This window comes from Martes martes (genome assembly GCF_963455335.1).
Source record: "Martes martes genome assembly, chromosome: 1".
NCBI lineage: Eukaryota > Metazoa > Chordata > Mammalia > Carnivora > Mustelidae > Martes > Martes martes.
This window is the reverse complement of record NC_137888.1, coordinates 216117353-216143524: the sequence shown is the minus strand read 5'-3', so window position 1 is coordinate 216143524 and position 26172 is coordinate 216117353. Positions and strand designations below refer to the sequence as shown.

The 26172-nt window shown below is 64.6% G+C and overlaps 2 protein-coding genes across 3 annotated transcripts in view; one reads left to right on the top strand and one right to left on the bottom strand.

Moving 5' to 3' along the window:
- Positions 1-370: 370 nt before the first annotated feature.
- On the top strand, positions 371-3307 carry IZUMO4 (IZUMO family member 4). The gene is made up of 7 exons (XM_080814713.1): positions 371-614; positions 1308-1388; positions 1479-1550; positions 1799-1825; positions 1920-1995; positions 2092-2139; positions 2998-3307. The coding sequence occupies exons 1-7, from the start codon at positions 401-403 to the stop codon at positions 3275-3277; spliced, it is 798 nt and encodes a 265-aa protein (XP_080670839.1). The 5' UTR covers positions 371-400; the 3' UTR covers positions 3278-3307.
- Positions 3308-4517: 1210 nt separating this feature from the next.
- AP3D1 (adaptor related protein complex 3 subunit delta 1) overlaps positions 4518-26172 on the bottom strand; it is a 36509-nt gene continuing 14854 nt past the window's right edge. Inside the window, exons 5-32 of one of the 2 annotated variants that reach the window (XM_080814711.1) lie at positions 24793-24900; positions 23142-23271; positions 22183-22322; positions 21963-22036; positions 20703-20752; positions 19336-19385; positions 18883-18931; positions 18295-18440; positions 18058-18206; positions 17756-17986; positions 17135-17366; positions 16112-16257; positions 15727-15868; positions 14999-15070; positions 14231-14306; positions 13599-13801; positions 13083-13156; positions 12820-12997; positions 12420-12479; positions 11888-11995; positions 10807-10953; positions 10380-10427; positions 9769-9958; positions 9419-9507; positions 9253-9338; positions 8824-8945; positions 8651-8730; positions 4518-5508 (exon numbers count right to left, since the gene is read on the bottom strand). In XM_080814711.1, coding sequence (XP_080670837.1) covers positions 5413-5508; positions 8651-8730; positions 8824-8945; positions 9253-9338; positions 9419-9507; positions 9769-9958; positions 10380-10427; positions 10807-10953; positions 11888-11995; positions 12420-12479; positions 12820-12997; positions 13083-13156; positions 13599-13801; positions 14231-14306; positions 14999-15070; positions 15727-15868; positions 16112-16257; positions 17135-17366; positions 17756-17986; positions 18058-18206; positions 18295-18440; positions 18883-18931; positions 19336-19385; positions 20703-20752; positions 21963-22036; positions 22183-22322; positions 23142-23271; positions 24793-24900 — 3276 coding nt within the window. In that variant the 3' untranslated portion in view covers positions 4518-5412. The remainder of the gene's footprint in view (positions 5509-8650; positions 8731-8823; positions 8946-9252; positions 9339-9418; positions 9508-9768; positions 9959-10379; positions 10428-10806; positions 10954-11887; positions 11996-12419; positions 12480-12819; positions 12998-13082; positions 13157-13598; positions 13802-14230; positions 14307-14998; positions 15071-15726; positions 15869-16111; positions 16258-17134; positions 17367-17755; positions 17987-18057; positions 18207-18294; positions 18441-18882; positions 18932-19335; positions 19386-20702; positions 20753-21962; positions 22037-22182; positions 22323-23141; positions 23272-24792; positions 24901-26172) is intronic. The other variant, XM_080814710.1, reaches the window with a different exon arrangement.

The following is a 26172-nucleotide window of genomic DNA, read 5'->3' as shown; positions in this document are numbered from 1 at the left end:
GCCCAGACAGATGCACTTCCGCTACCGGCCCGGGCCTCCCCGGAAGCGGAGCCGAAATGGGGGCGCGGTCTAGAACAAGGGGGGCGCTCCCCGCCGCCGCGCTCCGTTGCCTGGCAACCGGAGACGGGCCGGGACGGCATTGGCTGGTGCCGGGGCGTGGGCGGAGCTTGCGCAGCGCCGGGAGCGCGGAGCGGGTCCTCCAGCCCGGCCCGGCCCGGAAGGAGGCGCTTGCGCGTGTCCTGGGCGCATGCGTGGGGCGCGGCCGAGCCCTCCCCTTGGAGGGGCGATCTGGGCGGGGCCCGGAGGCGGGGCCGGCAGTTGTCCGTTGCGGGGCGGGGCCTGCGCCGGGGGCGTGGCGCGGGAGGCGCCGTTGGTTGGCGGGCGGGGGCGGGGGCGGGCCATGGCCCTGCTGCTGTGCCTGGGCCTGACTGCGGCGCTGGCCCGCGGCTGCCTGCACTGCCACAGCAACTTCTCGGAGAAGTTCTCCTTCTACCGCCACCACGTGAACCTCAAGTCCTGGTGGGTGGGCGACATCCCCGTGTCGGGCTCGCTGCTCACCGACTGGGGCCAGGACACGATGAAGGAGCTGCACCTGGCCATCCCCGCGGAGATCAGTGAGTGCGCGCAGGGGCGGCGGGGCCCGCCTGGGTGCGCCCCCTGCCCCGCCGGACCCCGGGCCCCGCCGGACCCCGGCCCCGCCGGACCCCCGACCCCGCCTGACCCCGGCCCCGCCGGACCCCGGCCCCGCCGGACCCCCGACCCCGCCTGACCCCGGCCCCGCCTGACCCCGGCCCCGCCTGACCCCCGGCCCCGCCGGACCCCGGCCCCGCCTGACCCCCGACCCCGCCTGACCCCGGCCCCGCCTGACCCCCGGCCCCGCCTGACCCCGGCCCCGCCTGACCCCGGCCCCGCCGGACCCCCGGCCCCGCCGGACCCCCGACCCCGCCTGACCCCGGCCCCGCCGGACCCCGGCCCCGCCGGACCCCCGACCCCGCCTGACCCCGGCCCCGCCTGACCCCGGCCCCGCCTGACCCCCGGCCCCGCCTGACCCCGGCCCCGCCTGACCCCGGCCCCGCCTGACCCCCGGCCCCGCCGGACCCCGGCCCCGCCTGACCCCCGACCCCGCCTGACCCCGGCCCCGCCTGACCCCCGACCCCGCCTGACCCCGGCCCCGCCTGACCCCGGCCCCGCCTGACCCCCGGCCCCGCCTGACCCCGGGCCCCGCCTGACCCCGGGCCCCGCCGGACCCGGGCCCCGCTGGACACCCGGCCCGGGGCGCTCACCTGCCGCCCCCCTCCCGCCCGCAGCCCGGGAGAAGCTGAACCAGGTGGCGAACGCCGTGTACCTGAAGATGGATCAGCTGTACCAGGGGAAGATGTATTTCCCCGGTGAGCGGGCAGCCGCCACGCAGGGGACACGGACACAGGCCCCTCCGCCCCCTGCCCGAGCCTGACCTCTCTCTTGCCCACCCCCATCAGGGTATTTCCCCAATGAGCTGCGAGCCATCTTCCGGGAGCAGGTGCACCTCATCCAGAATGCCATCATCGAAAGTGAGCAAACGGAGAGCCCGGGCGGGTGGGGCAGTCCCCGGAGGTCGGACTGACAGGGTACATTCCGCACGGAACACCAAGGGGACAGAAGGGCAGCTCCCCGAGACAGGGCCCCTTCCAGCGACTGGGCCGTGGCACTGGGTAACCCCCGCCCGCCCCTCCCTGCCGGCCCTGGGGGAGCCTTGGGCGGGGCAGGAAGGGTGGGCGGGGCAGGGGACAGGCAGGTTGGTGCTCTTGTGCCCACACAGGCCGCATTGACTGTCAGCGTCACTGTGGTGAGTGAAGCCAGGTGCAGCCCGCGGGGCCCGGCGGGGAAGGCTGCCCGGAGGCCGAGGCGGGGAGCCTGCGGCTGCCTCCTGTGTGTTGCAGGCATCTTCCAGTACCAGACCATCTCCTGCACCAACTGCACCGATTCGCACGTCATCTGCTTTGGCTACAACTGCGAGTAGGGCCCCGCCGGGGGCGAGGGGAGGTCCTGGCCTGGGGAGGGCGGGCCTCCGGACCCGGGGCCTCCCCATCTCCACGCCCCGTGCGCCCGCAGGTCATCGGTACAGTGGGAAACAGCCGTGCAGGGCCTCCTCCTGTACATGTGAGTTGAGGCGGCGGGGCTCTGGGAGGGCAGCCCGACCTCAGCCGTGCCGACCCGAGTGCAACCTCGCTGTCGTTGTAGAAACAAGTGGCACAAGTACGTGAGTTTTATCAGAGGCAGGGCGTGTGCTTTAAGCCCTCGTGGGTGAGTATGAGCTGCGGTGGCCACAGGAGGCGGCACCTGGCCCCCGGGCTCCGGACCGCAGCCCTTCCTTCCGTGAGCGCCCCTGGGCTCGGCTGGCGCCAGCGGGGCCGGACAGTGGTCAGAGCTGGGGAGGGCCCCCCAGGATGGATTTGCCCCAGTGCAGGGACCTGGGGGCCACCAGCCCTAAAGCTTGGGGCTAAGAGAGACTCTGCCGTGTCTTTCAGAGAGGACACGAACACAAGGTAAGCCACCCCTCACCCCCAATCCCCGCCCTGTCCTCTCCAAAGCCCTGGCCAGGCCTTCTGAAAGGGAGGTGGGGACAGACCGGGAGGGGTTGGATAGGGCAGACACAGACGGCCGGGATCCCTGGCACCTGGGACAAGCCAGATGTCACCTCTGCAACCACACCCAAGCGATCACTTCTTGAATAAACATCAGCTGTCCTCCCCTGGATGCACAGAACCACTCCGGCCTTGTGAGTGGCTCAGAGGCAGGCTGTGAGGACCCGGGGCGGGGGCTCTGGGTGGGTGGGCTCCATATGCCAGAGATCAAAACCCAATGGCCAATTTGCCCAAGCCCCACCCCCGCCCGTTTTTTTGCGGCCTCTCGTGGGAGTGCTGGGCATGACGCTGAGCTTTGAAGATCTCGTCTGCGCCCTGTCACAGGCCCCAGGGCCCCAGCAGAGACCCTGGCAGGGGTGAGGAGGTGGAACAGGGACGGAGGGCTGAGGGCACTCACGTCTCTCCGACAGTCTGATATCACCGAGCTTCACGTGTCTCGAGCCCCCACACCTGGCCAACCTGACTCTAGAAAATGCTTCCGAGTGCCTGACACAGCACTGACGAGCACCGGGTTCTCCAGACTGGCCCCCGCCTGGAGGCAGAGCCAGGACTCAGCTGGACTGTCCCAGCCTGACCCCCCGGAGCAGGCTGCTGCCGCCTTCCCCCTCTCCCGTCCGAGCCTGGGGCCCCCGGGAGGGCCCCTGAGCTACTAGATGCAATGATTAAACGTCCCTGACATTCTCATCACAGAGCGGTCCTTGTCAGGGCAACAGGGGTCAACCCATCCTGGTCACACGCACGGGGACAGGACTGCGGGCGCAGAGACATCCATGCCCGTTCCAGTGCCATCCGATCCGTCTGAACACCGCTGGGCTGGCTGGGATGGAAACAAGCTTGTGGGGCAGGTGCCCCGAGGACTCAGAGACCGCGGTTTGGTGAAAGCTGGGGCCAGTTTGGGCACCTCTCGGGGCTCTCGCCACGTTGGGCCAAACCTGAGCCACAGGAGCACAGAACGGTCCTGCTGTGTCTCTTCCTTCTACAAACCCTCCACGGGGCTTACGATGGGCCCCAAGCACTTGATCTGCGTGGCGGGCAAGCAGGGGACCCGGGGACCATAGTCCTGCCTGGAGGTGGCCTTGTGCCTGCAAGTGCTGCCGGCAGCGGTCCGTCCGCGTCAGGACAAGTGCGTGGGGAACGTGGGGAGCGACATGCTGGTGGGCTGTGGAGAACGGCAGTCTCCCGGGCGAGCGCCCACCCAGGGGATGGGTGTGGGGAGTGCGGGCTGGTGGCCAGGTCAGAACCGCCCTCGCTGTGTCAACGGGGGGGTCTGTCGCCTCGGTGCTTCCTGGGCCGCAGCAAGGGAGGTGAGGGGCCGGTCATGGTACAGGACATGTGACTTTGTCCCCTGAGAAGAGTGAGAAGGCCTCGGGGCTGGTGCTTCTGGATGCGTTATCAAGCGGGGACACTGGTGGCCGGTGGGTCTGCCCATCTGTGCTCAAGCTCCGTGCTCTCCTGCCAGCGATTTCAAGCCCGAGCTGATCTGGCTTCCCATCCGCGGACCCCGCCTTACTGGTCTTGAACTGACCCTGTCCACGCGGCGTAAGGCCAGCGGGCGTGCGGCAGGTCAGACCAACACGGACAGGGCCTGCCTCGCAGCAGCCGTCCTGCCGCTCACCCACGCGCCGCTCGCTAGCGAGGTGCCCCAAAGGGCGGGCACGTCCACCGGGCATCGCCGGTGCGGCTCCTGGAGCCCACGGGTCAGGCAGCTCCTTGCCACACCGCCCAAGCTTGGGGTATTCGGCGATGACACGCCGTCCATCACGAGGGGACGGGCGCATGGGCAGGAGGGGCCGCCGGCAGCTCCAAGACTGTCCAGAGCCCCCGGGTGTGAGGTGGTCCCCTTGAGACCACCAGGTGCGCGCGGACACGGGCAGGACGTCCAACAGATAAGCGTCTGTTTCACAAGTTTATTGGATCATCTTGACACAAAATCATTACAGCAGCGTGATACGTCTCTCTCCTCTACCTGGGAATGTCGACAGCAAATCGATCCTTACATGACACGTCACACAGTGCTGACGTTCTAGCGCCACGGCACAGGATTCCGGAAGAGGTTACTCTACATGCTAAAGTGACCGTGGGCGTCAGGAGGAAGCTATGTCAGTGAGGACCGTCCCCCCCGCCCCGAGGCAGCGCGCCTCACAGGCGTGGAACGGGGTCTCCGTGCCTCGCTCCGTGGGCTACGTTCCGGGGCCGGGCCACCCCAGGAGGACGCCTTCCCGGCAGCGGCGGGCACCCTGGGGAGCATTCAGCGACGGGAAGGACCTGGAATCCCAAACGGCCCCACCACTCACCAAACACTGCCAACGGACACGCAGCTCACTACAGGGGACACCGTGAACCAGCGGGGTCTGGGTCCTGTGCCATCAGGGCTTCCGACCGGACCCCCACCGTGGGTGGCAGCCCCCCGGTCCGACACACGAACACGTGGTGGGACGCAAAGAACACGACGGACAGCAGCCTGCACGACCCTCTGGCCAGCAGGTGTCCTGACCCACGGCTGGGAGGGCGAGGAGTGTCTCTGAAGTGAGCAGGTGCCCGCGGGCAGGGCACCTGGGGGATTTGTGGGACTCGGATGGCCTCCCGGGAGCAGGACACACCACTCGGCGCCGTCCACGGCGCACCCGCAGCCCGGACGGCCTCGCTACCGCAGGCCCTGCCCTAGGGGGGCGGCCTCAGTGCTTCTCCCCAAAGAGTGCAAAGAGTCAAAGTAAAAACGCCGACAGGATACATGAACGCGATGCGTCACCTCGCCCAGCCAACGGGGCGCCCCGTCCCGGCGAGCCGCTCAGCACCGGGCCAGCGTGGCCTTCAGCTCCTCCAGCAAACTGCTCAGCAGCGCCGCGTCGCTGCACTTTCCGTCGACGGACACGGACTTCTCCCCCTGGAAACGGGAAAAACACCAAAGAATTTTGAAATACAACATGAAAAACACGACGGTATGTTCGTCCTTTTGCTTTTTCACAGTGCCTCGCTCGGTGTTCCGAGAATCCAAACGAGGCCGGGGCCCCGGGGGCACGCAGAGTCTACCCTGGACGAGGGAGGAGCCCGGCTGAGGTGCGGGGCAGCCCACGGTGGACTGAGGACCGAGACCAGCCCCAGAGAACCCTGATCTGGTGCCGTGCGAGGCTGGGCAGCGCGGGGCCATCAGCAAACCCCACACCCTTGCCGGGGGCCTTGGGAGGAGCATCCAGAACCTCAAAGATCCCGAGAGGCCGGTGGGGAAAGCAACCAGCAAAGCTGTCCACGAGGCGCCGGCCTGGTTCCCCACCGCGGATGACACACGGACGTCGCCCTCCCGTGCACACATCCCGCGGGACTGTGGCCCGGCCACCCTGGCAAGCAGGCCGGAGGGGAGCAGACAGACATGCACTAGAGCCAGAGACCCCCCAGCTGCAGCCTGTGCTCACACCTGCCCAGCATGAGCACGGGCCCGAGTTATGCCGCATCCGAAGACCCGGAACCCCAGCTCAGCCCAGCAGAAAAGAGCGCAAGTGGCCAGGCCAGGATGAGGCAACCGTGGGACCGTCCGCTGCAGGCCCATGAGCAGCCCCCAACGTCATCGAGACAAACAAGAAAACAGAACATCTCAGCAGCAAAAAGGCAAGATCTCAAGAACCTTCCGCCCTGCGTGGAAATTCTAGGTCCGAACACACAAGCCGCAACACGACACACACGCTGGGCAGGCTCAATGGCACGATAGCTACGACAGAGAAGAGAATCACACAGCACAGGCGGCAGGACAGCCCTGCCGGGACAGAGGGTGCGCGTGAGCAGGGATGGGAACACACGTCCCAGACGCCTGTCACTGGGACACCACAGGGACAGCATGAAGGACCCAGTGCCGAGAAAGAATTTTTTAAAAAAAATGATTTCAGAGAGCGTGCGAGCAAGCAGGCACGTGTGCACGAGTGTGAGAATCTTCAAGGTAAATCAATCACTCCCCCGCGAGGGCAGAGCCCGAGGTGGGGCTCGATCTCACGACCCTGAGACCATGACCTGAGCCCAAACCATGAGTCAGAAGCTCAAATGACTGAGCGCCCCCGAGAAAAGATTTAAGCAATAGCTGAAAACTTCCCAGACTTTGCAAAACGTGTGAAAATGCAAACACAAAAAAGCGAGCAGACTCCCAGCAGCTAGAGAGCCAGGCAGTGGTTGCCGCCGGGTGCGCCGAACGCGCAGAGAAGCCTGCAGGGCAGCGGGACCCCATGTCCTCCCACTAGGACGGGGCGAGGGCCGGGGAGCTCGCAGGCAATACCTGGCTGCAAAAGCAAGTGGCGTGACTGTACACTTTTTTTGGGGAAAGGTTTTATTTTTAAGTCATCTCTACTACTGCAGGGCTCGAACTCGTGACCCCGAGATCAAGCGTGGGATGCTCCCCGGACTTAGCCAGCCATGCACCCTGGTGGTGGCGTGAACTGAAAGCACGGAGAGGTGTCAGCAACGCTAGTCCTGGGGAAGGACCTGCAGCCCACGGACGGCCAGGGCGTGCTGGGGGACCGCGGAGACCGCTGGGCTGGCCAGCACTGAGCCAAGACGCAGGAGGGGGAGGGCGGAGCAGAACCAGGAGGTGCAGACGGGGAAGGCGGCAGGAGACTCGAGCACGGGCTATGTGGCTGCCATGGCCGGCGCGGGCGAGCACTCCTTCCAGTGAGACAGACACACATCGACACTGATCACAAGATGGCAAAAGGGGCTTTCTGTCTGACGTCAAACGGAGCCCCGGACGGCAGAGTAAATCCCATGAGATGAAGACGGGTGTCTGTGGGTCAAACGCCGTGACTCTCCATCGACACACCGGCCGGCACACACAGAGCAAGTTCTGACGGCACGAGGCAGGAGAAGCCTGTGCCACTCACTCCGGCATCCACGGAGCCGGCGACACTGCCTGCAGGGGCCCGGACCCAAAGGGGCAGTGCGCTTGGCGGGCACAGCACTCGCCATCTCCACGCACCCACAGAATGCCACCCGCCACAAACGACCACGCCTGCAGCCAGAACACAAACCTCAACACTTCCCAAGGCCCCGAACAGAAGCCGTGCACCCTCCAACGGGAGCGGCCCCAAACTAGAAATCAGCAGTAGAAAACCACCCAAACACACCACGCTTCTACGTAACCGGTGGGTCACAGGTGTGGGGACGGACATCAGAAAATGTTGGGAACTGTACCAAAATATGAAAATGGAACATATAAAGATTTGAGGGGATCAGCTGAAGAGCTGCTTCGAGAGAAAGATACAGGATCACACCCTAATGAGAGAAGGAAAGTCTTCGCTTCTGCCTAAACCAATGTACGAGAGAGCAAAATAAACCAAAAGTGGGCAGGAAGAAAGAACAGAACTCCACAAAATGTACTTATTGCTTAAAAAAAAGCAAAGTTTCTAAAGAAAGTAGTTTTGTTTTATTTGGAAGTAGGTTCCACACCCAGCATGGAGCCCAAGGTGCGGCTTGAACCTACGACACCAAGATCAAGACCTGAGCTGAGATGAAGAGATGAACTCTGAAACGACAGCCGCCCAGGCACCCCTGAAAAGGTCATTAAAAAAAACCAAAACAAAGAAACGACGGAACGGATAAGCCTCTCCCCAGAATGGCCAAAAAAAGTGAGAAAGCACACACTGCCAAGGTCAGGAACGAGGGAAGGCACTGCCCCGGGCCCCTTGGACACAGGAGAGAACCACCAGAGACTCCTTCGGCAAGGGCCGGCAGCTCAGGTGAAGGACACTCGCCCCCAAGGCTCACCTGAGAGGGAGCAGGTAAATGGAGGCCCGGCACCGAGTCGGAGCCTGAGAACGGGCAGACGGAAGCCTGGCGCAGCCCCCGCCCAGCCGCCCAGCCGGCTTCCCCGCTGAATCCCAGGGAAGGGGCGAGAAGTACAGGACCTCCGCATGGTCTCTCCCAAGAGACGCAGGAGAGGGCGCCCCTCCCAGCTCCCACGAGGAGACGGACGGTGCCCTGAACACGGGCTCCCAGGCCCCCAGCAACACGCCGGGACCCAAGGGGCCTCTGTGCGGGCCAGGGCTCACCTTCTTCACCAGGAGGCAGACGTGGTGGCCCTGGATGGAGCGGCTGTACATGGAGGCGCAGGAGTCCACTCTCTCCACCACTGCAACAGGGGGTGCGGGGTGAGGCCGGAGCCGGCCCTCGGGGAGCAGAGGCACCGCCACCCCAGCCTCAGAAGCCACGTCCCATCTCTTACCAGAAAAATGGTGATGAAAACAGATTTTTGCCAGAAGATTCTGGAAGGACATACTAATGCCATCGACTTTGATTGAGCTCATGCTCAGGTCCCCAGACTCCAACAACTTGGCAAAGGCATCACTATGGGAAGGACACAACACAGAGCCTGATGACAGGCAGGCTGCCCAGCCCACTCCGGTGGTCCCCTCCTTTGTGGGGAGGGGCGCACCTGTAGCAGGCCTCGTGACCATGTGTGGAGGGGGGGAGGGGCGCGCCTGTAACAGGTGTCGTGACCACGTGCAGAGGGCGGAGAGGTGCACCTGTAGCAGGCCTCGTGACCACATGCGGAGGGGGGAGGGGCGCACCTGTAGCAGGTGTGACCACACGCGGAGGGGGGAGGGGCGCACCTGTAGCAGGTGTGACCACACGTGGAGGGGGAGGGGCGCACCTGTAGCAGGGCGTTGTGACCAAGTACGAGGTGCAGCTGAAATGCAGCTGGAAGTCCAGCTTCTCGTGGGTCGAGCCCTCGTCATTCTGCGGGAGCAGGCGCACAGAATGAGCGGGGCGCGGGGCACCGTCCCGTGGGCTCCCGACACCGCCTCGAGCCCTGCTACCTTGGCGATGAAGGACAAGGTCCCCTTGAGCTTCTGGGCCGTGACGATGCTCCGGATGGTGAACACAAACTGGGCCTCGTTGGAGACGCCTGGGGAGGGGGAAGGCGCGGGCCCGAGAGCGGCGTGGGGCGGCGTCCGGCTGCCATCCCGCACCCTGGCAGGTGGCAGGGACACGACCCCACCCAGGGCCTGTTCTCGGCGCTGCCCACCCTGGTCAGAAAACTGGGCTCAGCCCCTGAGGGACAGCAGGTGACAAGGGTGGGAGGTCCCCAGGACCGAGAGGAGGAGCTGCGCCAGCAGGAGCCCCCTGCCTCGCCCCCGCCCCGGTGTCCTGCCGGCAGCCCGCACACCTGGGGGCAGCTGGAAAGGCACGGGGACCCCGTCGTGGACGGAGGAGCCCTCGGGCCGGGCCAGCCTGGTGTTGAGCGAGTCCAGCGCGCGGAGCTCCATGTCCTTCAGGACGCTGCTGCTCTGGTTCTCCAGGACGACGGACACGGTGACCTGGCTGTCCTTCTGCAGGCTGCCCTGGATGTCATATGTCTGCGGGGCAAGGTCGGGGTCAGCCTGTGCCCCCCAGGCCCCCTACCGGGCCTGCACGAGGGGCCTGGGGAGTGCCAGCCACACGTGCTGGGCAAACGCAGTTCTCCCCCGAGAAGCAAAACTCCCCAAACCCCCAAACAAGAAACAGGGCTCCAGCACGGCCTGCGGCTCAAGCCGCTCTCCCCCTTTCTCTGCTGGCCGCTGCCCATCACGCCGGCCCTCGGGCCCACCCACTCAAAGTACCCCGTGCGCCTCCCCCCAGCAGAAAGGCTCCAGTGCAGGAGGCTCTAGGAGCAGGAGCCCTGGGATGCAGACACTCGCAGCCCCCGCTGTCCCCAAGACCCCACTGCCTCCTCCACACACCCAGAGAAAGGACCCCAGTCTGCCCACCCCCGGTGCTCTGAGTTACCACACTGCTCACCATTTTGATGTAGGAATTTTCAGCCAAGAGGCAGTAGCTGGACATGGGCTGGAAACAAAAGAAAACACAGCTCTGGCCAGACAGAACTTGCAGGTTGCAGCCGTCCACAGAACGGAGCCTGTCGTGACCTGCACCAAGGGCTCCAAATAGGAAACGCTGGGACCGCGAGAACGCGGCGCGGGGTGGGGGGGGCAAGGAGACCCCCGACCCCGGGGCCTGGACAACATGTGCCCACACCTCAGGGACTCCTGCCACACGACAGCACTGTCTCCCTGACGCCCAGAGCCCCACGGGCTCACCCACCCGCGCCCGCCGAGGCCTCGCTGCCCGCGGTTCCTAGCCCTGCCCTGGCTCTGCGCCTGCACCGAGGCCCGGTCGGGCTGCGGGGCGCCCCGGGCCCAGGGGAGGCGAGCGCAGCACCCCTCACCGGGAGAGGGTCCTCGTCGAGAGCGCCGTTCTCCACAGGCTCTGCCGCCCCGTCGCTGGCAGGCTTTTTCTTCCTGGGCTTCTTCCTGTCTTTGGGCCGCTCCTCCTTCTCCTCCTTGTGCTTTTTCTTCTTATGCTTGGAAGGTTTCTGGAACAAAACACGATCACAGTCAACTCCCAGACTTCCCTGGCCCCGGCACCCACAGCGAGGAACAGCCCAGGCAGCGGGGGCTCAGGAGGCTGCAGACACAGCCGGCGACACCCCCCGCGTGGCACGTGGCTTGAGATGCGGGACCCGTGAGCCAAGCTCAGGGGCGCTTGTGGCACGGCGGAGAGCGCGGCCGGCCCCAGGCCCGTGGGATGGAGGTGAGGACCCGGAAGCCCACTGCTCAGCGGGACAGTCGCTGGCCACAGGCACAACCCACAGGGAGACCAGTAAAAACCTAGATGCCAGCTCCCCACTGCACCCGAGCCGACGAGAACACACATCCACGAAGAAACGCACCCGCCCACATTCACAGGAGACGACCCGCAACAACCGAAAAGTAGAAACTTCAGTGGGAGAGCGAATACACAAATCATGTCCCCCACACGCAGAAGCGTCCCTTGGCCGTGGACAGGAGCCAGGCACCCCGCCGCACTGCCCCGGGGAAGGACCCCGAGCCCACGATGCTCCGGGAGGGAACTACACACAGTCCACACAGGGTGTGAGTCCACGCGTGACAAGTCCTGACCAGGCCCCTCCACGGATGGGAATGGGGCTCGTGGGGCCGGGGAGGATGGGGGGTGATGGCTTATGAGGGCAGTGCTGCTTTTGGGGTGACAGAACATTCTAGAAGTAGGGAGAATGGCACAACCTTGTGGACGTACTGAATGCCACTGAACCACACACCTTAAAGAAACCTTTACCGCATATGAACGACAGCAAAACTCTCGTGACAACAGAAGCCCAAAGCACACCAACCGGAACCCGCCCAGGCCCCAGCAGCCCCCACACCCCCACAGGATTCAGCAACCGGCCCAAGTCCGAAGCGTGGCCGCGCAGCCCGCTCCCTGACAGCCGGGACGGGCACCGCTCCCACCTTCTCGGGGTCCCGCTCATCGTCGTCCTCATCACCCTGCTCCTCTCTCCTGGCTCCCTCACCCTCTTCCTGAGCGGCAGTGATGACGGCGTTCGCTCCAGGCTCTTCCTACGGGGAGCCGGGTCGGGGGGCTCAGGCGGGCAGCCGGGCCCAGGCGTCCTCCACCCCCACCACATCCTGACCCAGCCTCTCTGGTCAGCCCCAAGGCGTGTGGCCACCGGACAGTGCGAGAGGCTGCCAGAGGTCCGAAGCAGGCTGCGGGCCCCGTGAGTGGCCCAAGCCCGGCCCCCCGGCCCCATCCTTAAGAGAAAGCAACGGCTCGAGGCCGTGTCTGGCGCAGGAGCCCAGGCCGTGCCGAGGGCCGTTCCTAAGGCCACTGACTGGGCCAGACCACAGGCACGGGACCTAGCTGGTCTGTGCAAGGGCGCCCCAACCTCCCACATCCCTGAACGCCTCGGAGAGGCAAACTGACTGAGGCCGGTGAACGCACGTGCCCCCCGCCACATCGTGGAGGACCGTGCGGGGCTCTTACTGAGGCCGGGGGCACAGCAGGCAGCGGCGTGGTGGACAGCCAGAAGTCCAAGTCTTCGCCCTGAAACCACAAGAGAGAGGCTTTGGGCTAAACAGCAGCACAGGCTACAGATGGCACATGCGGGGGCGTGTCCCACCCCCAACCAGACAGGGCGGCTTCAGCTCTGGGACCCACGCGTGCAGGGAGCTGAGCGCAACGGCAGGGCCGGAGGCCGGGAGGCACTCCTAGCTCACTCTCCGCCGGGACAAGCAGCCTCCGATGTCCCAACGGCAGCCCGAGAGAAAGCGGCCGGGCCCCCGGGTCCATGCTGCTGTGCGAGCCCCAGCGCCCCCCTGGTGTGAGCACACGGGCGGGCAGACGGGCGGGAAGGTGGGCGGGGGGCGCCGCGGGGCCCGCGTACCACCTTCTCCTTCCCTTTCTTCTTCTTCTCTCGCTCCTTCTCCTTGTGCTGCTTCTCCTTTTTCTTGGGCTTCTTGATCTTCTTTTCCGTGACGGGGACGTCCTCTTTCTCAGGAGACTTACAGGCGTCTGCGTTTCTGTGTTTCTGGACAGGCAGCTTCTCGCTGTCGGCTAGGGGCCTGGGCAGGCGGGTCTCGGAGTGAGGGGACAGGGACACAGAGAACACCGACGGCCCAGGGGCAGTCCTGGCCCCGCCCCGCTTACCTGTCCAGGTCGATATCCAGGGCCCTATAGGGGTCATTGGGGTCTTTGTCGTCCTCGTCACTGGGCAGAGCGTTCTGAGGGAGAAACGAACGCTATGTCCCAGCCCAACGGGTCCGTGGAGTCCTTCAGCCCCTTGTCAGAAAGGGACCACCTGGGCGCCTGGGGGGCTCAGCTGGCTAAGCGACTCCCTTCGGCTCAGGTCATGATCCTGGGGTCCCAGGATCGAGTCCCACGTCAGGATCCCCGATGGGCAGGGAGTCTGCTGCTACCCCCGCCCCTGCCCCTTCCCTCCTTATGTTCTCTCAAAAAAGAAAATCTTAAAAAAAAAAAAAAGGGACAACCAGGCCCGTGCTAGAGAGGAGAGTTCATCTGGGGCAGGAAGCGAGGCTGGGATGTGGGCTCCCACTCGCAGCTCAAGAGCCCTCCGCAGGGTCCGTGGGCAGCTCAGCCCGTGGTGAGGGAGCCTGCTTTCTGCCGGCCACGGGCGCGAGGGCGGGGGCGCCCCACGGGGCTGACCTCAGGCATCTCCTCGGTGACGATGTCCACCTGCTGCGCCGGGGCGAGGTCCTCGTCGCTCTCCGTGGGCGGTGAGCCGCGGCGCCGAGTCTGGCCCTTTTTCTCCTTGTCCTTCCTCCTCCTCTTCTTCCCGCCCTTCTCCAGCCTCTGGCGGTGCCTCCGCTCCTCCTCCAGCTTCACATACTGGTCCGACACGGGCATCCCTGCGGGTGCACACCAAAGCTGGCGCTGGGCCGCTGCCCTGCCATCGGCCGGACCGCCTCCAGCCCTGAGCGCCACACGTGGGCGAGGGGGCCCCCAGGGGCTCGGTGGGGAGAGCCCACCGTGGCCTGCGTTAGGGGGAGGCGAGCAGGGGCTTTCTGAATGCCGACGGGCAGGCCAGAGCAGTGGGGGTAGGTGGGGGCTTGGGGCCTAGGGAAGGAATGAGGGGGCACCATGGCCCCTTGGCCTCTGACCCCCGTCTACCCTCCCAGCTGGGACCTACCACAGCCTGAGGCGGCAGCACAGGTCTGGCCAAAAGCGTGCGTGGCAGGAGGCATGGCCGGGCCTGAAGCCACTTGGGAACTGGATCTGGCCGCCACCCCCTCGCCGACAGGGCCTCCCCAGGTGCCAGGGCCCGTGCTGATACTTGCCTGGCACCTTCAGGGGCACCGACAGGTCTATCTGCACCACCGGTATGTGCTCCACGCCTGGCAGGTCCTGGTACCGCTGGAGAAGCACCAAGGTGTTACCGGGCAGAACAGATGACAGAAAGGGACGTGTGTGCAGCAGCCACGGCCCAACACGGAGCGCGTAGCTGGCCTGGGGTGTGCGGGATCCCGCTGGGGGCCCTCACATGCCTCGGGGCGTCTGGGGGACAGCGTGGCTCCCTACAGACTGCGGGGCTGGTCTGTCACTGGGAACAAGCACCAGTCGAGGGGAAAGCTTCCGCCCACCTTTCCTGTCTGCATCACCCGCTTCAACTGAAAAGAGCGATGCAGACCTGAGCCCAGTGAGCCCTTGGCGGCCCCCAGGGCGGCCAGAGTCAGAGAGCCGGACGCCATGCGAGCTGCCGAGGGCGCGCATGGCAGGTGCGGGCGGTCTGCAGGCCCTGAGAAGGCTGAGCAGAGTCACGGGGTGTCCCGGCAATCCCAAGAGAAGGGAACCGAGAGCGCGTGTGTGCAGCCCTGCCGGCCTGGGGGAGCCCAGCGCGGGGAGGACGTGGGTCAAGCTCTGGCACGGCACACTGCCTTCACTCCACGTCGTGGGCAGGACCCGCCCAGGAGCTGGGCCACGTGCAACGACTGGGACAGTGACGCGCCGCCCCACAGCTGGAACGGGATGTCCTCCCCAGGGTAGATGGGGCCCTGGGGGCTGTGGGGGCCAAGAGTCTCCGGAGGACGACCTGGAACCAGCCTTACCTTCTGGGGGGATGGGGAACTCTTGATGTAGAACGGGTTGTTGGCCTGTTCCTGCTTCCGGGCTTCTCGACGCTGCAGGGACAGGATTCAAGTGCACGTCCATGAATGCACGTGGGACACACACCCTCCCTGCTAGACCACAGAACTTCACCGTCAGCCCTCAGCCAAGGAAGACCACGGGAGGCGCAGGACTGAGATCAGGAATGACTCCAGGACATGGGGGGGACCATCTCTGTTTCAAGGATGGGAGCTCAGAGAGGCTGGGTGAGCCGTATGAGGCCTTTCGGCTCCAAAGAGCTGAGCTGGGGGACCACATTGTCTGAAGGCTCAGCCTGCGCACGGGTGGGGGGAGGGGCTCTGGGGGGCACCGCTCATCTCGGAAACAGAGGAGCCAGACGCAGCGAGCTGGGGGCAGGGGAGGACATGGCACGTCTGTTCTGCTGCAGGCTGACAGTGCGCGCTGGAAGTCCTGCAGCCCGGAGGTGCAGAGCAGCAGCCCCAGACACCCGGTCAGGCCGCCTGGGCGCGCTGTGTGCTCCAGAGAAGCCGCTTCGTGTTGACAAAACCCAACCCAGACTCCAAAGGGTAGCTCGGTGCTCCGTGGAGAAGCACAGCCCCAAAGCCCAATCTGCTAGGACCACGCACAGCACCCGCGGGCTCTGGGCGAGGCCATCTGCCCCCGAGGCCCCGGTGGGAAGGCGCCCTGCCTCTGTACAGCCAGGGCTCACCCGGGCCAGCTCCTCCTCATCGGCCTCCGGCTGCCGCTGCTTGGCGTGGCGCTGCTCCTCCTCGTGAAAGATGGCCTTGGGCTTCTCGTCCTCAGACTCGCTGTCCGAGGGCGGCTCATTGATCCAAGCATCCAGGTCCAGGCTAGAAGATACGGTGAGGTCACAGGGCAGCTCCGGCCTGTGTGCCCAGTGCTGGACGCTCACGGGTCACACACAAAGCGGGAGCACCCCTGTCCTCTCAGAGACGAGGACATGAAGGTTCAGCTGCTACTCGAGACCACAGCCACCCGGGACAGACACACCAGGGAACGGCCCCCTGCACTTCTGCTCTCACTGTCCTTTCCGCCATCCCGGCCCATATCCTCTGACCGGCTGCACAGCTCACCCTTCAGGAACTGGAACTTTCTTCTGTGCTTTGGGGGCCACCGGATTCAACTCCCCTGCAAAGAGGGCGCTCACTTCTTCTGCCACTGGCACATCCTTGGCCTGAAGCTTCTGGATGTGCTTGACCAGCTGCAAGATGCAGGAAGCCTGAGGGGACCACAGGGAAGTCACAAGGGGGTCACAGAGGCCTGGCCCTGAAGGCCACCAGGCTCCACAGCTCACTGTTCACACCGCGTGGATGCCCGGCCCGAGGAAGGCGAGCGGGAAGCGCTCTGCCCGAACCGTACTGAGAACATCCGAAGGCTCCCAGAAGCCAGGGGCTCCCTGGCAGAACATCTGGCAAGGACGAAAGCAGCCTGCAGATAAGATACGGAGTCACGAGCAGGGGCGCACTGTCGTCCGAGAGAACCGCTCGGACAGATCGGGGTACCCCCGAGGATCCACAGTGCCTGCTTCCAGGAGGCACACGGGCACCTCTGTGCTGCCGTCCTCTGTGGGCTCCGACTCAAGTCTCTGCCCGAGCGTGGCTCCCAGCGTGACGCACGGTGGGGACCACGACCACCAGCTGAGCTGATGGCGCGCAGCTGCCCTCAACTGTGGAGCCCACCGAGTGACCGTCAACGCTCGTGTGCAGTTTGCAGCCTGAAGGCCCTGTGTCGCCCCCGGAGCACCAGCAGTGGCCTGGCCGCGGGGCCCACTGTCACGCCGCATGTGCCAAACAGCTCTCCCCACGCAAGAACCCCGGTCCTCACCTGCCTAGAACCCCACCGTCAACTGGATGCTTCCCTGGAAGGCGGGTGATGGGCTCCCGCTTGTTTGCCGTCTCATCCCCCCACCTGCCCCACCTGCGGGCCAGCGTCCAGCGCCTCCCCCACCATGGGGGCCCGGACTTGCCCACATGCCCCGCTAGGGTGGAGCCCCGGAAAACCGGAGTTCTCCAAGTTGCCCTCGGGGAAAGGCAAAGCTGGCCACTGCCCGGGACAGAGGCTCTTCCAGGCGCGGGAGCCCCCCGAGAGACACTGACCCGCTCCTGGACCTCCAGGTCTGCGCTCTGCACGAACTGTGGTAGCCGCTCCACCATGAGCTGGGTGACGTCCTGGGCTGCCTCCGGCTCCGCAGCCTGCTCCCTCTGCTGCAGGATGGCCGCGTACAGCTTCACCACATTCTGCACGTACACGGCCTGGATGTGGCCGGGCAGCGTGGTGACCTTGGGCCGCAGCATGGCCTCGAGGGTCTGCTGGGGCTCCTGTAGGTGCCTGTGGACAGGAAGTGCCCGGTGAGCACGCCGGTCCGGTGGGGGCTCCCAGGCCCGGGTCGCCCCGCGACAGGGGTCCCACGTGCGCGCTCCCCCATCCGGGGGAGGAGAGAGAGGACTCTAAGAATGAACAGACAGTCACAGACGGGCCGCAGGGAAAAACGGGCAGAACAGGAGCAAAAAGCACAGCGACTGCACCATCTGGGGGCGGAGCGTCTGTGACCTCACGCGGCCCGGCTTCTCGCTTGTTCTCAGGGTGGGATATGCACGTGTAAAGGAACTCTTTTGGCAGAGGAAAACCCCGGGAAGGAGACTGGGGCAGCTGCCAGGGACCCAGGGACACGGGGACACGGGCGTGCCGGCCCACCGCCCCCTCCGGGGCGCACTCACTCAGAGAACTCCCCGCAGATCCAGGCGGCCGCGTAGAGCACCTCGCAGATGCCGTTGCGCTGGGTGCTGCTGGCCACCAGGTGCGCGCGGTCGAGCAGCGCGGACATCTGCGACACGGCGAACTTGCGGATGGCCTTCACGCGGATGGCCACGTCCAGCATCTGCGCCGCAATGAGGTGGCCGTGGCGGGTGCCCTCCAGCCGGGTCAGCTCCACCAGGACGCTGATGTACCTGCACGAGGGAGCCCTTGAGGTGCGACCCTCGCGCGGGCGCCCACCCACCCCGGGCTGTGGGGCACGGACCACTGGAAGTTGGTGATGTGCTGGTAGTTGCACTGGCTGCAGATGTCGATGATCTTCGTCAGCAGCTCGTCCCGGTACGTCGTGCCCTCAGCCTTGTCCACGTGGCTCATCAGCTTCTTGACGATCTCCACCAGGTTCTTCTTGGACACCTGGGGGTGGGGGGAGCTGGTGAGAGTCGGGGGGGCAAGTGTGGGCGGGGCAGGGCTGGCACGGGGCAGGGCGGGGCGGGGCACACACCATTCCATACAGGAGGTCGAGGGCCCGCAGGCGGATGGACTCGTCCTTGTCGTCCAGACACTGCAGGACGAGGTCCTTGTGGGCCTGCACGGACTTGGGGTGTGTTCTCAGGATCTTGGACATGGCCAGCAGCCCCAGGTACTTCACTGCGGAGATGGCGAGACGCAGTTAACCTGGACGCGCCCCCATGGGCTCCGGGGCCTGCACAGAAAGAGTGAGGCCGGGTCTGCAGCCCGAGCCCGGCCACCTAGATGTGGTCAGGAGCAGCCGCGCACGGGCCCCCCGAGGTCCTAAGCAGCACGCTGGGTGCTGGGAGAGAAGCCCCAGTGACCTCACACGTGCGACCCCCCCCCACAAGCCTCCAGAGCCGGGATGGTGGCATGCAGGCCACGGGCCACGTCCGACATGAAGCCCCGGCCCCGCAGAGCTGAGGAAAGCCCCCGTGGGCCCTTCGGTGCTCCAGACAAGGCGGCACGCACGGCCGCACAGCGGAGCGCCAACATCTGGTTTCTCACGAGGCCGAGAGCCTGGGCGCCGCAGCGGTTTCGGGCGCAGGCTGCAGGGCGCACGGGGTGAGGAGGGACTCACGGTTCTGGTCGGAGTCTTCTATCAGGATCCTCAATTTCTGAACGCAAAGCTGCAAAGGAGAAGGCAACACCGGTCAGGCCTCCTGAGACAACAGCGAAGTCGGTGACCCGAGGCGCGCCACACAGCCTCATCCAGCCCAGAGGCCCTGGGACAGGGAGGGACAGAGGACACCGGGCCCCCCTCGGGGCAGGCCCTTGCCTGCAGGAACCCACAGGGGCACGTCTGGGGAGCGCCCACTGATGCACACACCAACACCCCAGTGCCTTCCGGGGGCACTAACAATTGTGTCCCCCCCCCCCACCCCACCGCTGTCAACAACTGCATAGATACAGGCTGGCCGGGGCCCAGTGAGTGACAACTGGCTGCGAGGCCGGCTGGCACATCCCCACCCCCCGCCCCCTCCCCAGGCTGCCCGACGGCCGCACACTGCTCTGTCTGCACCCAGGGACATACCTGGATGCTGGCGCTGTGGTTAGGCATGCCAGAGGACAGCGAGATGAGCACTGGAACAGAAACCCTCACTTCAGGAACTCACCAGGCCCCACCCACATGCAAAGGCCCATTCACACGCATCCACTGTAGGCACTGGGACACCACACACCAATACCAGCACGCCAGGAGCAGTGGGTCCGGCTGCTCTCCTGGAGAGGCTGGCCCACGAGACGGCATCTGGCTGCTGGGTCTCTATGGCCAGGAGCACAGACCACAGCCCCACGGCAGGCACCCTCATCCAGGGCAGGTCCACAGAGCCCGGGCGAACCCCACCTGCCTGGCTCTGAGAACCAGCTGAGACCCACCAACCCTGCCACGTGCCAGGCCTTCTCTGTCAACCTATGCCCCCAAGCCCCGTGCCCATCACCAAGGACAGCTCTGAGCCTGCCATACCCCGTTTCCCCCACCGACCACTGCAGACAGACTTGGCTTTCCAATCGTGCATTTGCTGCCTCTGGGCACCAGCTGGTCCCGAACGGCACCCTCCCTCTCCACCAGTGTCATGGGGCCTCAGGGCCCACACAGCTCTAATCCGAGTGGGGACCCTGGGCCAGCTTCCTGGGAATGGCCGGATTCCAGGCTGCCCACAGGGCCTTGAGGAAGGACCGGAAGCCAGCTTTCCAGCAGCTTCGGGCAGACAGGCAGGCAGTGAGGAGGTAACCTGTGGGCCACGACTCTAGCGCCAACAAACAACGTGGGGAGGGGGCTCAGCTTGCTGAACGTGCAGAAACACATCAGCCAGCGCTCTGTGTGGCCCTGGCTGGAGACGGACTTAGACAGGACTCAAAAGAGAGTTAGACCAGGAGCGCTTTCCGGTCCCACATCACGAACCCTTTTTGTAGCAGGTCCCTATGTTTAGCAGCGCATGGGGGACAGCACCGCGCCTTAGACTTGCTCTGAACGTCTCAGGGGAGGGGCGTCTGGGCGGCTCAGTGGGTTGAGCCTCTGCCTTGGACTCAGGTCATGATCTCGGTGTCATGGGATCGAGCCCTGCATCGGGCACTCTGCTTAGCGGGGAGCCTCCTTTCTCCCTCTCTCTGCCTGCCTCTCTGCCTGCTTATAATCTGTCAAATAAACAAATAAAAATCTGAAAAAAAAAAAACAAAAAACAAAAAACAAAAAACAAAAACACCTTTCCCTAAGGGGAAAAAGTGTTGCTGGCAGGTGTGCCACAAGCTGTCCCCGCCTCCCAAGGGGCTCCAGAGGGGGCTGGCAGCGACATGGGGCGAAGGAGCCTGCGATACTCCCCACACCGTGGGGGCCCCACCTTGGCGCCCAGGGTGGGAGGGGGGAGGGCTTTCCACGGGCCGCGGTGGCCGGCCCCTCACCTGCGATGACCGTGTTCACGCACTCGTAGAGAAGGGACATGGCAGATGTGCTGCGGGAGGAGAAGAGCGGAGGCGTGAGGACCAGGCTGCCCGAGAGACGCAGGGAGGGCGCCTGCCTGCTCCCTGGTCCCAGAGTCCGAAGCAGGGCTAGGGCAGGAGCTGGCCGCCCCACACACCGATGTCACCCAGGTCGGTGGCATTCCCCAAGGGACGCAGGCCTCCCTCTCTAACTGCTAGTGGGGGCCTCTGACACTTCCGGCCACTGAGTGCGTTCCCGGAACCCTTCCACTGTGTGATGCCCGCGAAGGAAAGCAGATCCCCCTCAACGCCTCTCCCAGCCGGGACCTCACCACCCGGCTCCACGGTGGGGGGACGCAGGGGACAGAGAGGTGTGCCCGCACACAGGCGAGCAGAGCACAGAAGGCCGCGGCTGCGGCGCCACCAGGGGATGTGGCAGGCACCGCCCAGCGCCACCACCATGGGCGGGCACCAGGTATGTCTAATCCGCTCCGGTCTTCTCATGCTCGACACTCGGGATCCCAAGTCCCCAAAAGCTGAGAGTGTGGCTGTCATGTATCCACAGCACCGGCCATCGGCCTGTCTGCATCCGCGGTCGCCAGACTGCTGCCCTCCTGCTAATCCCCTCTGGAAACCGTGGCGCCACACCACACACTCAGGGATGGCGGGTGTTTAAAACTGAAGACGTCCGCAGCCCAAACGCCTGCTCTGCCCAATTATCTTCCTGTCTGATCTGCTGCTGAGCCTGGGGATGGAGGCCAGGGCCGCCTGCAGAGCACACGGCGCCGGGTCTGATGTGGCCTTGAGGCCCCAGTTCCTCCACGCTGCCCGCGGCCACCTCTCCAGGGGACCCGGGGAGCAGGATCTCCTATGCCAGCTGCCACTTAGCCCCACAACGCGCGCACAGGCCCTGAGTGGTGTGGGGGCTCCGGCAACATTCCAGAACCGGCCAGGGACACAGCTATCCAGAGCTCTTCCAGCAGACAGCAGAGACCTCCTTGTGGGCCACAGAATAACCAGGGGCTCCCCTTTCCTCTGCTTTTACCGTTGCTGTTTCCAAAACAAATTCGCAGGGAAAGGATGCACCAGCCCGTGCCCCAGTGGCACAGTTCGCTCTTCTGGGCAAAATCACAGGGCATGTGTTTACTTCCACCCTGAGACTCTCTCCAGGGCCCTATGCCCAGTGGGAGCGCAGGCCTGCACAGGCCAGACAGCGGGGTCGTCCAGGGGCCTGGGGCTCACCTATGGATCAGGTTGGTGAGAGGCTCGATCAGCTTCTTGCCCAACCTTGGCTCCAAGGGGGTCAGAGCACCAAACTAGGGAAGAGAGAGGCCGGCGGGTCACTCGGGGCAGGGGCGAACTGCACAGACTCCGACCCCCATCCACATGCCCGCGGCGCTCCCAGGACACACCAGGGCCTTCTCATTCCGTGAGAAAAGGGGCGTTTGGGAGGGATACTTGCCAGTTTGATAATTTTAATGAGGACCCAATTGTTGGTTGAGGAGGTCATCAGCTTGAAGAAGAGCGGGGCGAGGGACAGGTAGTTCTTGGGGTTGCGCCTGGCCAGCTCACAGATGACGTTGACGGCCGCTGACTGCACCCCTTTGGAGTGAAGGGGGGCCCGTCGTCAGTACAAGTGCCACCAGTGTGGGGCTGTACCCTCATCCCGGAGGACTGTCCTCCTCAGCAGGCCGGCCACCCCAAGCTAGGGTCTGCCCTGTGCCTGCCACGGTCAACACCTGGGGGCGTGGTTTAAGCAACAACCACCGAGGGGACCAAGCTTCCTAGAGCCAAGCGTCACCGGAGAGGGTGGGGCCGGCCCCCGAAGGACCAGACTCCAGTGCAGGGCACCCGCCGCACCTGCCGCCTCGGCTCCTGCTTCCCCTCCCGAACTTTCTACTCCCTGCCCCTTGCCCTGATTGGAGGCAGGTTCCCCCGAGACAAGCTGAACCTCGCCTCGAGTTTAGAGAAGCTGCATGATGTGTGCTCAGCCCCGAGAGTCCTCGATGAGGGAAGGACTGACGGGGAACAGGAGGGAGGGTGGCCTGAGCCCTGCGGCGCGGGACCAGACTCTAGGCGCTAGAATAGTCGTGAACGCTCACGTGCGGCCAGATGGCCAGGCACATGCCCCGTGCGCGGATGGCGGCTGTCTACTGAGTGGCTGGAAGAGGGGACACCCGGCGCCTGGAGCTCGGTGTCCGCGTCGCACACCAGCAAACGGGACCAGCTCCTTTGCAGACGCGGCGGATTCCAGGGCCGGAGCGGGGAAGGCAGAAAGCAAACCTGGCATCTCACGGTGCCACAAAGTAAGGAATGCTGTCTGTGGTGGGACCGGGACGGAAGTCCCAGGACCTAGCGCCCCTCAACTCTTTCCTTGCAACACCCTCCACCCCCACACCGTCCCATCGTCAATCAACAAACCGGGGTCAGGGTCCTCCAGCTTCTCCTTCAGGCGGGGGAAAGCGGGGCGCAGCGACTCGGGGTACTTCAGGAACACCTTGTACATGATCAGCACAGCCTTCTTCCGGATGTACGGCTTGGTGTGCGACATCTGCACGGGCAGAAGGCCGGTCGGCCTCCCCTCCACACCGCTCCCGTTCCCCGCGTCTGCCTGGCTCACCTCCCTGCACCCACCCTGCTCACCCTCCTCCGCCTCCCCGTGTCTCCCCTCCGCCATCCGGAGGGAGACCCTCTCTCCAGCCCGTCTGGTTTCTGGCCTTCGAACCTGCGCCACCGTCCCAAACACAGGACGGGGTTCTTGAGCGGAACTGAAACCAGCTTCCCTATGTCCAGGACGCTAGGCCTGCCCCCCGAGGCCGGGACCCTTCTCAGACTCACTGGAACCCAATGAAGGACAGAGAGGGAGGAACTTGAGCTGGAAGACGAGCCCTCGCCAGTGAACGCTGGCCTCCGACTCCCCTAGCAGCCAAGGCCCGTGCCCAGAGCAGGACGCCAAGGGGTGTCCAGTGCTCTAGGCTCTCGTCCTTTTGGAACTCACTGTCTCTCTCTCGTGTCAGGTCCTGCAGCTCTCGTCCTTTCGGAACTCTGCTCTGGCCAGGAAGGCCGCTGGCCCTCAGGTGGGCACACGTACCACCCGTGCGGGCCCTGGGGAGCCACAGCCTGAGAACGCGCTCAGCCCCCCGACTTACGAGCATCCTCCCACGCTCGCAGCTGCTCACCAGCACCACACTGGCAACTTCCTGGGCCAGAAGGGCAATACCCGGGGTCCTGCGGGGGCAGCTCGAAAGCCACCAGGAACACCACGTGAGCCAAAGAGTGGGGCCAGGTGTGGGCAAAGCAACTTACAGCGGGTGGTCAGCTGCATGAGGCAGGGCTGTAGCGAACCAGCCTCTGATCTAGAAGTTGCGAGCATGGGCGGTCTGAAACCACAAGCCCGGACCTATCCATCGGCAGGACAAGCAGGCCGACCTATATGGACAGAACTCTCCGGAGAGGAAAGCAGCCACCCATTTGCTCTGCCCAGATAAAACCGATGGGAACCAGCCTCCCAGTCAGTCGGAGATTTGGATGAATGACGGATGCATCGGAGAACCAGGACTTGTAAGGACACCCGCATTCTGGAAAAGTGCCCTGGACACCTTGGAGGTCAGCGGCGGCTGGGCTTTTGCCCTTTGAATGGACTGAAGCACAAGAGGTCACTCCACGGCCACAGAAAGCCACACAGCGTCAGGGCTGGAGCAGGAAGGACCACACTCGGCCAGTGCACTGCCTGCCGGGAACCCGTGAACTGGGAGCCGGCAGGGCACATGCTGGGTGGCAGGGGCGCTCGGCCCCGGCGCCACCCACCTCTGGCCCCAAGCGGGGCTCTTTGGAAGGAGGTAAGGAAACAATGTGAAGGTGACCATGGCCCGAGGCTGGGCCCCACCGTGGGGTTGGTGGGGGGGAGGGGGGCACAGCAATTCGGTTTCCCATCTCATCTGGGAACCCGGCCCATTTCTGCATGCCCGAATGTTCTTGGTGTGATGTTTAACCTCAGTTTTTCAGGCCCCTGGACGGACCAAATCGTCTCACAGAGCAAGGCCAAGAGGCTTGGGCACACTCACAGACTCACCAGTGTCATGATGTCATTGGCCAGGTCTCTGGCAAGATCTGGGGTAACAAAACAGGACAGGCCAGTCAGCGCAACGCCAGTGTCGTACTGGCTGGGGCTGCTCAGGTCCTGCAAAGGGAGGGACGAGCGTCAGGAGGCAGGAGCCGACAGTGCGTCACCAGCTCCTGGCGTGGGGTCTGGGTTGGGCCTGCATGAGGAGCGACAAGCACCAGCCAGCTCCAGGGAGAACGGGCCTCAGTGGCGGCCCAGCCCCGTGTCCCAGCACTTGAGGAGGCCGCGGGCTGGGGTGGAGGGGCCCGTGTGGAAGCCAGGAACCTCTGTCGCTCCCGGGGGTTCTCCAGGACCGCCAGGATGGCTCCTCTCGGCCCCTCCCAAAGGCAGGCCGGCTCTGGCCCGGCTCTCTTCTTTCAGGTGAGCAGGAGAACCAGCCACGAGAGCAGAACATGCCCAACCCAGAGCCCTGGTCACTCTGCAGCTCCCACGGCACGGACCGCACAACGGCTTCACCTTGACGCCAGCAAAACAACATGTGAATCACACGCTTTCTCTGCACAGACTTTCCTTTTTTTTAAGATCTTATTTGACAGAAAGAGTGCACGAGCACACAAGCAGGGGGAGCAGCAGTCAGAGGGAGAAGCAGGCCCCCCGCTGATCAGGCAGCCCAATGCCGGGCTTCATCCCAGGACCCTGGGATCATGACCTGAGCCGAAGGCAGACAATAAACTGACTGAGTCCCCCAGGCGCCCCTGGGGAGACTTTCCTAAGGAGCCCCGTAAACTTCACATAGATGTGGTGAACATACCAGATGCATTTTGAGAGATCACCTTCTAGACTGTGATAATAACCTGAAAACACGGACTCCTAGAGTCCGACCTGGCCTGGGCTGACAAGACAGAACTGCGTCAGACCCACGTACAGAACTCAGGCCCTACGTGGCCACTCCTGGTTCAGCAGGACTTGCAAAGGCCCAGCAAAGAGCCACCACAGGGTTTTTCAGAAACAGATTTGTGGAGAGGACACTCAGGTCACCGTCGAGCAGGGAGAGCCCCACTCGAAGCGAATGGGGAGTGGGGGACAGGGACAGTCTATGTAAGTTGTTCCAGAAGTCACGGGCTTATTTATTTAAAACGACTCACGCAGACCACAAACAATGGGAACGAGAATGGAGGAGAACGTCCTCTAACACAGCAGGCGTGTCCCCTGCTCCATTACAGGGACATCTTGGGCTCGGGTGGTCTCTCCAGCAGAGCATCTAGGTGACCTGCCTCTGGCACGTTTCCGTGCAAAGCGGGGATCGCTAGGTCTAAACGGAGATCACTATAAAGGGGTAGGCAGGGGGCGTGCCTGTGCCCAGAAGGCCGGCGAGAAAGCCCAAGCTTG